The sequence below is a fragment of the Atractosteus spatula genome, chromosome 11 (assembly GCF_055471065.1).
Source record: "Atractosteus spatula isolate fAtrSpa1 chromosome 11, fAtrSpa1.hap1, whole genome shotgun sequence".
Classification (NCBI taxonomy): domain Eukaryota; kingdom Metazoa; phylum Chordata; class Actinopteri; order Semionotiformes; family Lepisosteidae; genus Atractosteus; species Atractosteus spatula.
Genome location: NC_142716.1, coordinates 44,437,258 through 44,455,113, shown reverse-complemented (window position 1 = coordinate 44,455,113; position 17,856 = coordinate 44,437,258). Strand labels below are relative to the sequence as shown.

Here is a 17,856-nt window from a genome sequence, read left to right as displayed (position 1 = left end):
ACAGATGGATGGGTGAATGGAAAAGGAGATGGTGGTGACGATGGTGGTCTGGGCCTGGAATGGGATTAGAGCAGAGGAGTGCCAGTCCTGAGTAAGGAGGGATTCCTGACACCTCAGAGCGCAGGGTCAGCGCTGGCACAGCGGCCGAGCACTGGCTGAAAACGGGTGTCTTCTGCTCGCTGCTCCATTGGTGTGGCTCCCAGCCAGCAGTCTGCTGAAGGTTACTGCTGTGCAAGAGACTGCTTTTCCCCACTATCACACAGCCTCAGCGCAGGATGTATAAAAAGCTCAGTGCATTCTTTTCCTGTTAGGTACGCCACAATACAAGGCTGACATCCGAGATGCCTGGCCTGCTTCCCAGCAGACATGAGCTTACTGAGTTACAGCGTCTTTCAATCAGAGAGCTGCTCCTCCCTTACCTAGGCTTCACATCTACCGGGTGACACTTGTAGAAGAAGTGGTAGGAATCTGAGAATATGCACAGTGCCGGTAGCTGGTAAACTAGTGTATAGAAGTGAAACTCCACTCTCCCTTCTTGATGTCTGCAATGCCAAAGCGAAGGGACTCTTCCTGTCCAACATCCAGCGTTTTAGATAAATATCGATTTGTCATGACCAGGATTCCATTTAAGCATGTGGTTTGTAACCCAGCTGTTGTCATTAGAATACTGCCCTAGGAGCATTAATCATAATAATAATCAGGATCTCAATCTGCCTTTTTTGTGGTTACACACTTTCCATGGGCAAAACCAGGTATTTTAAATTCACCATTTCCACAAAGAAAAAGGGACTAGCGTGCTATGTGATGTCAGTCAGCCTGGATCCATGCTATTAAGACAATGTTGATAAGGGCGATCGTCATCGTCATCATCATCATAGTGTTATCAAAACATCACACTCCCTTCTTCAGTGAATGAGGAAAAAGGTTTAAGATATACACGGTGTACAGCAGAATTAAGCGAAACTGTTACTTTCCATATGTGACTTTGTTTTTTGTAAGTATTATGCACCATTCATAGATGCAGACATGTGACATTTGTCTCTGTGACCTTTAAAGAGTACATTCTGGCACCACTGTTAAGATTTCCCACTCACATCTATTGTGTGACTGAAGGGTGTGGTGATTACCTTAAATCATGCTTCTGCTACCTTTGTGAGGGATTTTTCCTTGCTTTTGTGGAGAGTGGGGAGAGGCTGTGAAGGGAGTGCATTTTTTTTTCGCTTGCAAAGTCTCGCAGTGCTTAAAAAGAGAAATTCTGCATGAGTCACACAGCCCGCTTTGATCCAGACTGTGTAGCTAGGCACCGCCACAAATTAAAACTGGAAAATGTGTTTTAATACTTGCATAGAGAAGAATTTCCAAAGCTGATTATGTTTCAGATGTGCTGCAGAAGGCTGAGAAAATGTTTTCTGTGCATGCTTTTACTGATTCTTCTTGTGTGTGCCCTATTCAGTACAAAACACCTTGATAATCATCTTGTCCTCATATTCCAGTGTTCATTACCCTCACCTTGCCCCACATTCTTTCTTCTTCTGTTTAACAGATGTGTTTGCCGAGCACACTTCTCTCATTAGCTCCAAATTTCTCTGCTTTGAACTTCACACAGATCTTCAAGCGTCCTAGCCTTACGGTAAAAAAAAAAGTCCCTACATTCTTCTGGAAGCAACTCCTCTAATCTGGAGAGAGAGGATTTTTCTTGCTTTTTAATTTCATGTTCCTGCAGAGAGATACTAACTTTGATCATGAGAAGCCGGACTCCTTCAGTAAAATTATAAGTGCTCGCAAATTACGTTGGCAGCCAGCTCTGGGTGCAGGGATGACGTGCCACCTTCGATATGAGCATAGCACCACAGCACGCAAAAATTGTAAAGCTGAATCAGACTAGGTTTCAGAATTCTATATGAAAAAGGATCACAGTTTCCTATTGGTGAGCTATTTCTCATTGTAATTCTATGCCACAATGCAACTGTTTATTGGCTTTCCAACCAGAGCACACCAAGGAAGCACATGCAAAAACAGGGAGAACATACAAACTCCACACAGACAGGACCCCAGGTGCAGTACAGAACTCAGGGCCCCAGTGCTGCAAGGCAGCAACATTAGCTACTGCTCCACCATACCGCCCATATTGCCTTTCCATTTCTTGTAAAAGATGTTTTGTTTGAGGGGCTTGTTGGGACAGGTTGTATAGGTAGTGACGACAAGAACTGGTAGATATTAGGCTGTTTTCAGACTGATTTTTTCTGAGCACTTCAGTAAAGGAACATCTGCAGTTCAGGAGTGGGGTGAATCATGCATTGAGTCAGTTATTTACAGTGGAGCCTTTGTGTCAGTAGTTCCTTCTGAGGACAGTTACAGTATACGTCCAATGAAGTAACTTTATTTTGGAAAGATCTTCAGACAAGGACAGAAAAAACACATGTGAATGATTTATTCATAGAAATATTGGATCTATAAATTTGTTCTATATTCCTGTATTTTACATCTAAGTACGGTGGCCCTGCATTTTGTAGATGTTTTCAAAATGTGTTGATTTTTTTTATGGTGCAGTTGCGATGCAGATACCAAATAAATATGTGCACACAAGACAAGTCTTTCACAGACACATGATTTTACTGTCAGTGTGTTAGTAAAGTCAATTCTTTCTTAACAGCAGAAGGTCTTTACAGTTAAAGGTGCAGCACAAGTGTTCAGTGTTTAGTCTGGACAACTTAAGATCGTGGATAAAGGATGAATTAGTCAGTGTAAACGTAAATTATAATAAGCTAAGGAAACAGAAAACCTGCTGCATTCTGGACCCAAAGGGTAAAAATGGGCATCTCTACCAATTCCGTTCAATCTGCTATGGCTTGAAAACCACTGATTATTCCAGTCTTATTGCTGGTAAGGGTTGTGGCAACATAGTGGTTATCCTGGAATCTCCTGGGCCTGTGCATCGTAGGGCACACACAAACACAAGGGAACTTTACAAAATATTAGACATGCCACTTGTCTATGGGAGGTCGGACGGTACTGGAGTATCTGGGGAAAAAACCCATTTGGGCAGGCTAGAACATGCAGACTCCACACAGAATGTTCCACTTGTTCCAAATTGAACCCTGGACCCAAGAGCTGTGAGGCAGCAGCTCAAACAGCAATACCATGTACATGAAGAAACTGCGGAGGAGGTGAAGCTTGCGCAAGTGCAGCCATTACGCACAATTTTATCTTTCAGTGTCCTCTCTGATGCATGTCACCTCCCTTCTCCTCTTTGGCCCTGGTTCTCAGTCTGTTATATTTTTTTTGGCCCTGTAACTCCATTCAGCACTTCTGATACATGTGGGAGGCTGCTATGTGCTTTGCTTTTGAAAGTTAGTAAAAGAGCAAGCCCTGCCAGCAACACACATGCTACAGCTGAGGAGTCAGCAGGCAGTAACTAGTGCTCAGACACTGTTGTTCTCTGCTTCAAGCACCAGTCACCAGGACTTGGAGAAAAGGAGATGTACGACGTGCTTACTGGACATCACAGATTCAGTTTAATACAGGTTAAAAATGATTGAACTTTAGTGCACGGTAGCCCTCATGTTACCCCAGTAACACAAAAACGAAGAAAAATGTATCTGAAGTAATAGGCCAGTGGTTGCAATTCTTCCTCTCTTGCCAGGAGAATCAGGTTATCTGAGTTCTTTTTGTGGAAATGATGCTCAATCCACAAAGCACCCTTTGAGCTGGTCCCTGTCTTAACTTAGGTAGCGTCGTTCCAGCCTCTTCCCAGAAACTCGCCATCCGATGGTGGCCTCGTGCAGCTCGGCTGTGGATTTCAGCTGGCACCCAGTTGGCCTTCACTCGCCTCTAAATTCCAGCCCTGCCGATGTTCTCTCCCAGGGCTGGTGTGAGGCCAGGGGGAAGGGGTGCCTGCAGAAGCCTTCCTCAGCTGTGAAGATTTGCTGCCTCTTTGTTTTAGAAGTTGCTGGTTACCAATATGTGGAAGAGAAAAACTCAACCAACAGGCACAATTCCTCCGTCCATCCATTTTCTAATCGGTTTGTCCAATTCAGTGTCGCGGGGAAACTGGGGCTTGTCCTGGCAAGCAACGGGCGCAAGGCAGGGTACATCCTGGACAGGACGCCAGTCCATCGCAGGGCAGACAGGCACACACACACTCTTAGAAGGGTCAGTTTTCCCAGAAGCCACTTATCCTAACAGTAATGTCTTTGGAAGCTCACATGAACATGAAGAGAACATACAGTAGAAACTCCACGCAGACAGCACCCTGAGTTTGAAATCAAACCCAGGGCCCCAGCACTGTGAGGCAGCAATGCTAACCACTGTGCCACCCAAGCGCCATTCCTGACGTTGATTATTTTATTTTACTGTAATAATCTTCCCGACAGAATTAGACTTCTGTGCACGGTTAATTGAGCTGAATCAGAATAAAAAATTGAAGTCACCTTTGGTCTTGTTGCAGAGAAAATGTACAATTCAGTTTCTTATGCTCAGACACATGCTTGTCCTGGCTCTACAGAATGGGATAGAATCCCACAAAACAGCATCTGCAACTTGGCGAAAAGCACATGATTCAGTTGTAGAGCTAATATTGTTTCCAACAGAGGCTACACATGCTAGTAGCCTGTGACTTTCACTGTTCATCCTCTGTTAATCAGCCTAGTTCCTGGAATGTTAATCATCATAATGTACTTACCTTTGTCATGTCTGTTTAGGTGATACATTACTCAGAGCACCAACTACAAAAGAACTGTAATTTTCCTGATTACTTTGTGAATTTGTCGCAGATATGTTTTTTATGCTCAGTACACATGATGTTTTTTTTCATATACTGCATGTAGTTTATTCACGGTAAAAATACAACATCATAAACCACAAAATCAAATCACACTGCTTCTGTGTCTATGGTGCATTGATCATATTCATTTTTTTCTGTCTGTCAGAGCTGTGTTTGAGGATAACACTGCCAGTGTTATCTTGGGAAAGCATTGGTGTCTTATCACAGTACTGTGAGCCCACTGTATGCAATTATTTCAGAATGTTAAAATCTCTTCTTTTTAATTTAAGTAATATCACTCAGTGGACAAGATGACACAGAGAGGAAAACACCTGATTAATCGACACTAGGAGAGAAGAGTGTGTTGGTGTTCTTCGTCTTGTATGTAACCCCTGAAGATGATTGAATAATAAAATCAAATGGCGTAGAATCCTTTAGCTGGTTAACAACAAACAGCTGTCTTTTTTACATTTTAAGATGCCTCCTTACATACAGTACTTTATACTTATGTCTGTTTTTTTGTTATAGAATACTTACCTATGAAAACGGCGGCGTCTTATTTTAAAATGTCATTTTATGTTTCTCCCCATAGGAAATGCATAATGTAGCAGTGGAGGAAGTTCAGTCTTAGTGCAGTCATAAAAATAAGTCATCAGTTCAAAGAAGACAGGTGAGGAGATTTATTTCAAGAACCATTTTGTAGTTCAAACAGAAACATGCGTGGTTGCACAAAAAGCTTAGTTGACATTCTGAACCCTCCTGTCTGTCAATTTTGACAACTACAAAGTCTAGAAATGAAAACTGCTCTCCCTTAAGAGTAACTTGACTCAGTGGGCTTTTCTGCGTAAGACGGAGGGAAATATCCGTGGGACTTGAATGAACAATTGCAGGAGAAGGAGCTCAGTGCCTGTATGAGTTGAGTACTACAGACCTCTTTCTGTTTCGTGGGAAGTGCAATGTGAAGTGTTGTACCCGCGTGCTGATTCATAGAAAGCATAAATAACAGAGGCCGAGCCCGAGGAGAGGAGTGTTACAGTAAACGCTTATGATTGTCGGTCCAGACAGCTCTGAATCACCAGTGGAACTTCAAGAAGAGATGAGGAAGGACGGCGAGCAATTTCAAGAGCTCAGAGACCCACGAAGGGACCAAGAAATGTCTTTTAACACAGCTAAAGTTTATAAAGACCCTAGGAAAAGAGTGTGTAAATTGTAACATACTACAGATGCCAGAAGTGTAACTTGACATGCTTACCAATTGAAAACCTAAGAAAGCCCCTCTGATAGACATTAGTCTTCTCAGTGCAGCTTTAAACAGCATTTAATCCTTAAGGGTGATGTTAGATTTAACTGATTTCTATCCCAATGCCCAGGGGGTATGAATATTTAGAAATGCACAAAAACTAGAATAATTCCACCTGGAAACATTCCAGAGGATCCGATGGGTTCCCACCTATTCTTTCTGCATTTCAACATGGGATTAGTCTCTGCTTGCTCCTTTGCATCCTGAACTCTCCACACGCCCCCCCCCCCCCCCCCCCCGAACCACTGCATGATCTGCATGCATCACGCGCTGCAGTTAGTCTGCACAGGGCTTTCACTGCTGTCAGCCAGCTGTCGCGCATCTAATTACTCCAATTAAGAAATGATGCTGAATCCAAAGACATCCGTAAAGATGTTTTTCACGATAATGTGCCAAACACGCTTTCTCTCCCTAAACCACACCATCGGTGACTAAGGGAAAGGAACAGAAATACACAAAAGCAGGTATAATTTTGTAAAAAATAGTGCTCTTTATTATAAATTATTGAAATGTTTTATAAATATAAATATGTGCAAAGTTTCTTTTTTTGTTTTTTGTTTTGTTTTTTCCTCATAGATCTTCAAGCTTGTACTACCAGTCATCGGGCTGGACGTTAAGGTGGAATCTTTATAAAAGACAAAAAAAAGGTTTTCCGTTTGTTTTCACACATGTAAACATTTTCTTGTTTTTATAAAAATACTACATGGACCTCCCAACCCTTCTGCGGTAACGGGCAAGGCACCGAGAAAGGAAGGCTGATTCCGCCCAATACATTCATTAGCAAGCAGATCTCCTGTCGTGCTTGAGAAACAAACGCCACCTTATTCATTAGGGTACACTTCTGATTTAAAAAAAGGCCTTGAGACAACACCGGTTCAGATAAACCTGCACCCCCCCCCCCCCAGTGCTCCTGGGTGTGTTTATCTCATGCTTTGCAATGCCACCACCCTTGTTCTACAGATTTGCCTTCACATTATCTTTAGCTGGGATTGGAATTCTCGGTCAGCTTCCGACATCCTAGTCATCTCTTTCCACCTTCTCCTTAATTGGAGCTGCTTTGCAATAACCAGAAAGCAAAGGTGCCTGCAGTTTCACACGCGTACCCTAGCACAGCGGTTCTCAAGAGCAGAGAGCTCTCCGTCAGTTATAATTTCCACCCATCAGTGGCATGCAAGCAAAGATGGCCACAGTAACCGAAATAAAACACCCGTCGGAGCTGGGAGATAATGCCAGAATCAACTACAACTCTTCCAAAACCATCCAGAATAGGACGGCTCTTGTTCTGCGAGTTGTGTATTTCCAGAATTTGCAAAGCTCATGGCTCTATAGTGGCCTCAGTGATTGCTGGCACACGGGCTGCTCCGTCAGACATATTTTACTTCGGACACATTCAGGATTTTCCACTGAATAATGGTTCTGAAATCTTGGGTGTAGGTTTCCTCACAGTGTTTGGATTCATGGTGAAGGAATCTCATGGAGCCTTCCACATACTTAATACTTTCAGTCTGTATAACTGTACTAGTCTCACAATGCGTACAGTTAGACCAGGCCAAAGGGCTGATTCACCAGTGTCTCAGAAGAGCAGGGCTGATGTCCTGTGGGTTCTTATCCCCACACCCACTTAATAGGTAACAATACTTGGCAGGCACTAGTGGAAATGTCTGAGTCACCCAGCCTTCTGGTTCTGAGTTTAAGTCAAACGTAGGACTAAAAACCTGGGTCACATTTCTCCATGAGAAGTTAAATGTTACATTATAACATTTCTGATCAAACAGTGAAATATGGCGCTTAGCCAGAGCAGCATACTGGTACGCTAATCAGGTACGAGGTTAAAAAGGACTGGTATTAAAACACAACATGAGTCACAGTTGCATTAGTTAGAATATTGAACACCAGCTCCTTCCTTAATCCTGGACAAATCTGTGCTAGTGATCCCTTCCCGAGCGTCTTACTACAAACAGAAGGCACAATCGGGATCCACTACCTGCTAGTGAAAGAGAACTATGTACCATCCTCAATACTAGAGTGACATGCTAGCTACACAGCCGCTCCTGTTGTCTTGCATGTTCTTCAATTTTAATTTTAAGACTTTAACACAGATTCCTTCTGGTCAAGTTGCCCCCTTTGGTTACAGTACAGAGATTCCTCACATACAAGATTTCCACCTTAAACAAGTCACTGAGGCAATTTCTACGAGCGTCCGCTCCGGCTGGGGGGGGGGAGGGTCTTTAAATAGGAGCATCGTAATCCTGGAGGAACTCCTTGACCGTGTGGGGCAGCTGGTCCCTTTTGCTGGAGATGTCAATGTGCCCATTGACGGTCTTCCGGCAGAGGTGCTGTAACGTGGACATGCTGGAGGACAGAGGCCGGAGCAGTTCGAGTGGGATCTTCTCCCCGCCGGAGTAAATGAAATAGGTGCTCCTCCCGTTCCCTGCGGATGATGTCCCTTTGGAAGGCATATAGTGGTGAATCAGTTTTAGCACGCAGTCGAACCTGGGGACCGACTGCGCGTTCTTGGGGTCAGTTTGGAGGAAGAAGGAGCAGCTGTCACACTGGATGCGCAGGTTCTTTGTCCCGGAGGCAGTTTTGACACTGAGGGTGAAGAAGTGCCGGTTATCCGAACTGTCCCGTATCAGGAAAGTGCCGGCTGGCTCAGAGCTCAGCAGGTTGTTGGCCTCCTTCCCGCTCACCGTGTTCCAGTAAAAACCGCTCTCCTGCAACTTCCGCACGGCGTTCAGGATGAGCTGGTACTGCAGCTTGGAGCTGAAGGTCTTGTAGCGGTGAGGTGGCAGCCGCATACTGGCGTCGAGAGGGCTGCTGCTCATCGCGGAGTCAAACTTGCTGTGGGTTACCATGGCGCTGCGAACGCGCCCTGAACTTCCCGGTCCTCACGACGCAGTGTCCAGAACGGGGCGATCTCTCGGGGCAGGGTCCGAAGTCCAGGCAGGGGTACGGAGAGGATCCTGGTGTTGCTCTTCCACTAGAGCATCAGGATCGACTATTCCTGGCCTTTAACCACACACTGGGAAAAATAAAAAGCAAGCATTAGGCTACATGGGTAAATACTCTGGCTACAATAATCCAGTGTACCTCGGTAGAGTTCCCTAATACCACATTAAAGCTGATTCAGCACACTGCTTCAGTACGTGGCCCAGAGGGGAGACACAACATTGGACACCGACATCTGCCTTTTAGGAGCAGGAATGAGGATTTCCGTAACAGAAAATAACTTCATTTTGACAACCAAAGCACCTGGTGGGACTGGAAGCGCAAATATCCCAGGCAGGAGGAGACACGGTTTCCATCTTAAAGACTCGGTGTGTGAAACAGCCTTTTGACTGCATCTCCGGTTTACGCAAATTCTGCGTGGACCCTAATCACAATCTCCTTTGATATCATCGAAAAAATCTCACTGGGGTTTTGTGAGCCAGGCTAACGGAGAATGTCTGGTCCATTCTTAATCTCCGTCGAATCGCACAGCAGTCATTCCCCTCTTGGGAAGAAAAAAAAACACCCCTTCCCAGTTCTGCTGCGCGTCTAATCTTTTTTCAAGACATACAGGAGGAATACCGCTTTTCGTTTTTCCCTGCGGTGAAACTACATTACAGTAAAAGTACCGCACAGCGCTGCGGGATACGGTAACAACCCCCGTCATTAAAGAAGAGTTACTTGAATTCTCTCCGCATCTGCTCTTAAAATATGCTGAAAAGTAATTCTTTTGAGTCTAAAGAACGCTCCATTCTCCTGTTCTGGGAAACATTATAGGGATAAAAGCATCCCAGGACAGTCTCCCCTCTGTTATGAAAAGGGGCTCCAGTTTCCTGACTAGCGATCTGTGGAGCCATCCCCCCTCCATGCACCGCCGAGCACACCTCCCCCATCTGTATATTCCCTCAACTCGATCCACGATATTCAACAAAGTTTTGAAGCCCCGGAGGAACCAGTATCTTGCACAACCGAATGCCATCTTGTCTTAGCTGGACCATGCGGCTGAAATTTAGTGTTTGGTAATCACTCATGCGTTTAATAATTTTCATCCTTCTACACGCGTCTCAGTGAGGCAAACACCCTTGTCTTGTTAAACACTGTTATTTTTGTTTTATACATGAATCATAAGTAATGTTCAAGGTAAGGGCTATTGTTAAATCGCTGTTGATCTACACAGAGTACCCCCCCCAAAAAAAGTTTTGAATAGCAAACTCTTTTTTTTAAAAAAAAGCGGTATAATTACCTTGAGGAGGATTTCAAAAACTAGTATCCTTTTTTTTTGTTGTTGTTGTTGAAAATGTTAATTAATCCAAATGCGTCTTCTTTAACCTGAACTTTTGCTCGGGCTCAGTCGAGGGTCTCCACAATAAGGCGATGCAAAGAGAAGGAGTTACAGGGTCCCGGCTGGAAGGCGCTCTGCAGGAGAGGACGACAGAACAGCCCCCCTTTTAAATGACTTGGAGCTACAGAGCTTTTGTACTCGCCGACTGTAACCCAGGCAGTGGCAGCCGTATAATGCCAAAGTCCCTCGGCTAGTACAGTTCATATGCTGTAAGAAGCTCCACCCCCCACCTTCCAGTAAAAGACACAGTTTTCATGTTTTTAACCGGCCTGTTCCTGGTACTCACACAGCCCAACCCCTCCCCCTCTCTCTCTCCCTCCCTCCCTCTCCCTCTCTCTCCCCGCTTTGAATACACTGCTCTCATTCTTACAAGGTGAAGCAAGTTCAGGTTGTGGGCTGCCCAGTGCTTCCCTATGAGAAGGAGAAAAGGGACTCCCTTACGGTAACCCGCGATCTCCATTTCCCCGTCAACCACTAAAAGCGGTGCAGCCGTACACAACAACAACAACAACAACAACAACAAAAGACAACAAGAAATAAAACGCAAATTGCCAACAGCGGAATGTTTAGCTATTCATGGCTGCGCTGTCCTCTTCAGGTCCTCTAACTCTGTAATTCGCTTAAGGGGTCATGAGATCGGAGATAACGTTTTGCTTATCTTATTCGGGAAGACTGATTAGGCTGCGCTTTCCTCGCAGTGTGAGGCGTGGACTTCCCGTGGGTGGGTGAGAGTGGGGGGCACAGGGGTACTGTAGGTCGCGTCCGTCAAGTCAGCCTTTCGACAACGACCTCCACTGGAATAAGGAGAGGCGAACTTTTTTTTTTAAAAAAAGAAACAGCTTATTAAAACGCCGGGTGCTCCGCTCCCGCTGTCCTTGAGGGGGCACTCTTTATCAAATGTTAAATATTTGTTTTAAAATTGGCAAATCTAAAGACGCCAGAGTAAACAAAACTCTTTTTCGCTAACGTAACCTTAGCGAAGCGCATCTTCAGGTGAAATCAATTCAGACTAGGACACACACACACAGACTACGTGCAGAAATGAGTGCAATCCGCTACCCTCTTGGGTGATATGTTTCTCAGTGAGATGTACTAAATTACAATAATTCCTGTCAGTCTTATTATTACTTGCATGTAGCTCGGGAAATCAGGTGGACCCCCCAAACACCCTTCAGCGTGATTTATGATTTAGGGGGTCAGGAATTAGCCGACTTCCAGGCAGATTTAATGTTCCATTCGACATTAATCACTGCATCGTTTTTTTTTCAGTTTTGTGTTCATTTGTTCCATTTCTTAAGTGCAGAATGACTGGAAACGAAAATGGATAATATTTTCAAAAGTCCCTGTATCGTGAAAGCTGCATTGCATATGCTTGGAACTGGGGAGGTGGGGGCATCAAATTTTGAAGAGCTTTTGCTTTCGCTCTTCAGTGTTTTTAGCAGCTGGCGGCAAAATGTTCATTTCAGGCGAGCACAGGTGTTCATCTTACGTCGGGGGTAATTAAACCACATCCCCTTGTGTTTCCCGTTAGAGCGCCAAGCTCTCCCGTGCTTCTTGAGACCCGTCAGAAAGCAGAACCGCCGACCCAGACCCAGTTGGTGCACACAACACACAGTACTTTCACTAGTTATACCTATTCAGTGCGAGGGGCTGAACCTAGAATATACCTTTTCGGACTGTTTCAACACAAATTCAGACTGCAGAGGACGATGGCTAGCTGTAACGACTGCTAATCACTAATTCAGAAATATTAAAAGCATAACCGCAGGTGAACTTATCCCCCACACAGCCGTCCAGTGGAGATTCACTGTAATGAGACCCTTGTTTTTCTTTAAACTCGAAAAAAAAAAGCCCTTCCGTCGAATAACCTTTTGGTTTTATTTTTTTTTTAAATCATGTACAGGAAGTATCTTGCAAGTTGGGATGAACGTGGTTAAGGCGCCCCACTGTAGCAGAGCCAGAACACAGACGCTGTGTGTGCTCCTCCGTGCGACTCTGTGACAATAAAGTTTTGTCGGTTCAAAATCCAGAGCTAGGTATGGCGGCACCCATGTCCTGGAGAAGGCTTGTGTGTTCCGTGTACGCGCCGGCTGTGTCCGGCCTTATTACCCGCATGTCCGATAGGTTCTTTCGGACTCGGGACCGGAGACAAGGGTAAGAGCAACCTTTTTGGAGTTCGGTACCAGGCCGGGAGCTTTCTCAGTTTTGCTGAGACGCCAGGTAGCGTGGGTAAGGCAGTGTTGATCCTTGACGTACAAGGACTCTTAAAGAGTGCGCGTCCCAAGCTATTGGATGATATAAAGGGGAGTAAACTTTATTTTAGGCAGCCCATTTAAAACCCATTATTTACGTGCATAATTAACAAGCAGTAGCAATTTTTCTTATTGTCACAAGTGATTGAGAGCTCAAACTTAACGGATGGGTTTGAGTGTTGTTATTAGAAGAGGCTGACCGTTAGTCCTGCCACGATGAAGGATGTCTTGAGTTAGAGTTGGAGTTTTTGCCTTTCCACTTCGGAGGGCATCGGTCGTTATATCAAAGTTGAAATGAGAGGGGGACCCTTCCGTGTTTATTTGTATTTTCCCTAATGGTTGATATTCGCTTACAGGACCTCTTGTAGATTGTGTTGGAGGAACTCTTAGCACTTTAAGCTCCGTATGACTTTGTAAGGACCAACTACTCAGCTATTATAGTCGCATACCATTTACTTTCCAATATATAGCAAACAGCGTTCTAAAACAATACAAATAAACACAAGATAATCGAAAACTGCACGGGTTTGTTTTCTAATGTTAATGTGTTTCAGTAGGTTTTAAAAAACAATAATGAAGTAGCATCATATAGAATAAACAAGCCTTTATTGCAGCGGTAGCACTCAATAACAAAGTAGCGGTCTTAATAGCTGTCTGTTACAATATTGTGCCATGATACCGATCCCTCCTACAGCCCTTGTGACGCCTCATGCGTGCATTTCCTGTAATAACAATTTCTTGTTTCCTCCTGATATGAGTAAGAGATTCCCTGAATTTGTTCTGCAGCTAACTTCTTTCTGAGCTTTGTTTAAGGAATTATCTGCATTTCTTGTTCCTGGTATATTGCCAATGAGTGCAGAGCAACAGAAGGCTGCCGTCTTAAAAAATAGAAATAATGGAGTGTACTGTAGTTCACAGGATTGCCAAGTTTGGTTTAATATCCCTGAGGACAAGTGTGAATATCCTCCAGCAGAAATAGATCATTTGACATACAGAATGTCCAAAATAAATGTCTCTGGCTTCTGGTGCTCTGTGGTCTCTGTAAACTTGAATCTGACAGGAGGAAGACTGAAACAACTGTGCTAGAGTCAGCCTAGTCCCAGGTGAGCTCTTTTTGAAGTCACTAAAACCCAGTCTGGGTTGTGCTCAACTTCCTACGTGGGGAGTGGGCAGATGAAGATTTAAGTACAAATTACCAGAAGAGTGAACTTTCCTGTAGACCCTGAAAAACAGGGCTGTAACATTTTTGGCATAAAAAATGTGTCCAACACATAAATGCAGCGTCGCTCAAACTGCCTGGACAACTTCCAGGAGCCTTCAGAATGATACACATTTTTATTGGCAGATTTTCAAGCTTTTCCAGGATTTATTCTGAGATGATAAAATCTCGTGGCTTAGACCTTATAAGCACTGTTAGCAAGTCATGATTTTTCTTTTTTATTTTTATTTTGTATTTAGTGTGACCAACATAATCGAAACAATGTTTCAATTAACGTTGAATGTTTTATTTCCTATAAAAAAACAGACCTCTATTTTAGCACTCTGCAAAAGACATTTTAAATGAAAGACTTTTGCATTCAGTGTTACTCAGATGAGACTGCAAGATGACGTTTGTTAATAAATGAATTAAATGAAACTGTAGTCTCGGTTTCTTGTATAGAATCTTGTCTAGTGACTTCAGTTTCAATTTCTTTGCATGTGTGAGCTTTCTCAGCAGGAGGTGCAGCGAGGCACCAACAGATATACAAGATTACTGGATGAGATAGATTTGAACAGTTTAACCACAATATTTGCACTTCTGAGCACTTGGAAGTTTTAATTTTATTATATGTGCAGCTATTTTAATGTTTTTTTCTTGCAATGTCTGTATTTGAAGCTGGGTGCAAGAGTTGATAATGAGGCTTCATCACAACTCTAGAATCCTGGGTTCTGTTCTGGCCTATGGGGTCTTCTGTTTGGAGTTTGCATGTATTCAGTTTCCTCCCCTCAATCAAAAAGACATGCTTTCTGGTCAGTTGGCATCTACATTACCCCCCTCGCCCTTGTTGCCTGTGAGAGTGAAAGCTGTGTCTCTGCTGTGAGGAGGACTGGCCTTTTTCCTGTCTTGTGTCCGCTCGCTCTTGCTATGACCCCTTGCAGCAGGGGTGCCCAGTCTTGTTCCAGGAAGGGTGGTGTGTCAGCAGTTCTTCTAGGTCTCGTTAAAGCACCAGCACCTGATGAGCTGGAAGAAGTTGTTAAATTGATCTAGTTAAGCTAATAATGAGCTGATGTAGATGGATAAGAACTGGCTTGGAACAAAGCGTGCTGACACACCAGCCCTCCCAGACCTTGATTGGACTCTCCTGCTCTATAGAATAAATTGGTTACAGGGATGGGTTGCAAGTCTATATTTAAATCGGACTTTAACCTTTTGTTTGCCTACTCAGTTGGGCAGTGGTGATGCTTCCACAGTAAGAATTTTGTATGGGAATTGTATATCTTTTCTATTAAAGTAAAAAATGAGAATATGTGGCTTATTTTTGTTTCTCAAGATTGGAAAGCTAAACAGTGACAGCTGAGGCTGAGGCTAGTAGTTTGTTAGGAGTGCTTTCTGAAATGAGGCATTTTCATACCAAACATGTAGTCCTCAGTGTGATACTTTCACAAGGCGGGACACGTCATTTTGACCCATCTGTTCAAAACGTTAGTTCTGCGATGCATTTGTATTGCTGTGCGGCAGTGATGGCTCTGTTCTTGTAAGCTGTCACTTCTGTCCCTGGCAGCCCAGTAGATCATTGAGAAACAAGTCAGGAACAGAGATCGCTAAGACCTGCCAACATTGAAAGCAATGGAAGGTCTCTGGGAAAAGCCTTTTCCATTAAGCATGTGGCCTTCCCCCTGGATGGGCGGCATATGTGCTTTAATTAACTGATCTTAAAGCTGTGTGCTGCTGACTCAGCCTTGCTAAGTCATTTTCAATGGTAAAAAGGAGAGGAAAAAAATCCTTAATGCATTCCACAGCGGTTACAGAGGCTGCAGTTTTAAACGGGATTACCTGCCTCCATCCCGTTTTTATTCAGAAACCATTACTACTGAACACTGACCAAGGAATGCAAGGACCTGCACTTTTATTAATGACAGGTTTGCACGGATGCAGGCTTTTCCCATTGTGGGCTACACATAAGAGCACCGAGTACAAAGTACTAAGGGAATAAAAACATGGGGAGGGGGGTAGTGGTGGCAGTGGTATCCAAAATAAAAGGGTTTGTGTGGTTTGTAGTTGCTCAGTCAGTGCCTCACAGAAGCCAGGTTCACAGGATGAGTCAGATGGGGAAGTCTTGCTGTTCAGTACAGCTGAATTCCTTTAGTTTCCTGAAAACCGTTGTGTCATGTACAGATGTTCTGCGCAATCCCTTCTGGGCAGAAAAGAACAAGCTCTGGAAGAACTCGATGAGTTGGGTGGGACGGGAAACTGGAAGGTTCACCTCCATGTCCATGACCAGGTTCTAAAAACATATTGCTTTGTATGGATTACCAGGCTAAATGCCAGCTGCCAACAATGAGTATGCTTTGTTACATTATTGTAGACACACCCTGCACTCTGATGTTGCGTCACGTGCAGAAGTGTTTTCTCTCCCTGTCACCTTTCCAGTGAACTCTACATGTACTTTACTGAGAACTGTTTAATGAAACTGTGGAAAAGTCTTTGTCAAGTGCAGATTACCCCTAAATACAGTCTGTCAGTGAAACTTGAAGAATGCAAACACAGAAGTCAGCATGCCATCACATATATGTGAATGGTGAATGTTTTATGCAGTGTTGAAGTGACATGTCAAAACATTTCCTACTGCTCTCTTTTGGTATTCAGTAGTTTAGATTAGAAATTATTTTGATGTCCATAAGCACAAATGTAATGCCATTGCTGATGCACATGAGACATTGCCTGCCTATTGCATGAAAGCTTTGAAGAAAACACATTTTCTTTCCTATCAACAGTTTTTTAACTGCTGATTTGATCTTTATGGCTATATCAGTTTAGCAGGCAATGTACCGCTGTGCCTTTTACAACCCCCCCCCCTCTCATGTGCTGATTTCAAGGTGTAGGTCTCACCCTCTGTGTTTGCTCAGTTAATCATTGGGCCTGTTGGGCAATGTGTGAATGGGTTTCAATGGACTCATTGCATTTGTCAGATGCATTGGAATTTAAGCTAAGCCTAAAAAACAGCAAGGTTTATGAGCTAGACCCTGTGAACTTTTATCCTTTGCATTTATTTTTTCATCAGAATTTAAATGATGGATGTGAAGTCATGGGTGATAAGTCAAAAATGTTCTTGATTTGTCACCCACATGTAGCACAGAGGATGTGGGGATTACAGATTAGAGTAGCTGCCTAATCTGCATTTAATATAATATTTGTAAAGCTGTTATTTAAATACTGAACTTCATTGCCAAATGCTTATGTATGTCTGATCCTGTTAGACTGCAGCAACTGAAGATTTTTTTGAATTTACTGAATTCCTAGAATGTTTTTTTTGTATGTCCAGTCACATTGTCTTAATAACTGGAACTAGTAGTAAAAGATGCACTCATAATTTAATAAATAACACCTGTTGTTTTTTCCCTTTTGTAGCCTTTTTTCAGGGTAGTAATAATGAGTTCCAAGCAAATTATTGACAAAGTGTTGTATTCTTTGGGTAAGCGAGTGTTTCACGCATTTCACTGTTAGTGAGTCAGAGTAAAGGTTTGTAAGAGGTTCCAGTAATTCCTTTGGTGTGCAAAAAAATAATTCCAGCTTTATCACCAGTGAATCAAGGAGCATAATGCTTAAAAAATGAAATGCCAGAATGGAAAAAAAAATATTTCTTAAAAGTCTGAGACTCAGTTTACCCCCGTTTACTCCATTGTGGTGTATGGATCTGCCTTAGTTCATGTCAGATTCCTAATCTGTTTTATTTTCTAAACAGGATAATACAAAAACACCTTTGCTGAAGCTCAATATATTTTACAGATATTGCTTTTTCAATCAGGTTTTGGTTGAAACAAAAGTGAGAGTAAATTAACTTCCATAAACCTGTTAAAATAGTGGAAAAATGTTAATTGATCATTCTAGAAGTTTGTGTGCAAGGAAAAGCCAGGATTCTCCCTGCCTGATCTTGGGACACGCAGGACCTATTCCATATGTATTCCAAAGTATCCCATACTTTTTGGAAGCCAGCAGATTACTTTTATTAGC

At 43.3% G+C, this 17,856-nt stretch overlaps 2 protein-coding genes across 5 annotated transcripts in view; one reads left to right on the top strand and one right to left on the bottom strand.

Moving 5' to 3' along the window:
• Window positions 1–6,532: 6,532 nt before the first annotated feature.
• socs3b (suppressor of cytokine signaling 3b) lies at window positions 6,533–10,572 on the bottom strand. The gene is made up of 2 exons (XM_088928026.1): window positions 10,294–10,572; window positions 6,533–9,084 (listed from the first exon to the last, which is right to left on the bottom strand). Exon 2 carries the CDS (start codon window positions 8,915–8,917, stop codon window positions 8,291–8,293), a length of 627 nt encoding a protein of 208 aa, XP_088784152.1. The 5' UTR covers window positions 8,918–9,084; window positions 10,294–10,572; the 3' UTR covers window positions 6,533–8,290.
• Window positions 10,573–10,737: 165 nt separating this feature from the next.
• pgs1 (phosphatidylglycerophosphate synthase 1) overlaps window positions 10,738–17,856 on the top strand; it is a 42,679-nt gene continuing 35,560 nt past the window's right edge. For 3 of the 4 annotated variants that reach the window (XM_088927638.1, XM_088927640.1, XM_088927639.1), the window contains exon 1: window positions 12,431–12,546. In XM_088927638.1, the coding sequence (XP_088783764.1) occupies window positions 12,431–12,546 (116 nt within the window). Of the gene's footprint in view, window positions 10,835–12,430; window positions 12,547–17,856 lie in introns of those variants that run through there. The other variant, XM_088927641.1, reaches the window with a different exon arrangement.

Bases quoted from the DNA above. Each gene is read 5' to 3' on its own strand.
- socs3b (XM_088928026.1), bottom strand. From the start codon at position 8,917: ATGGTAACCCACAGCAAGTTTGACTCCGCGATGAGCAGCAGCCCTCTC.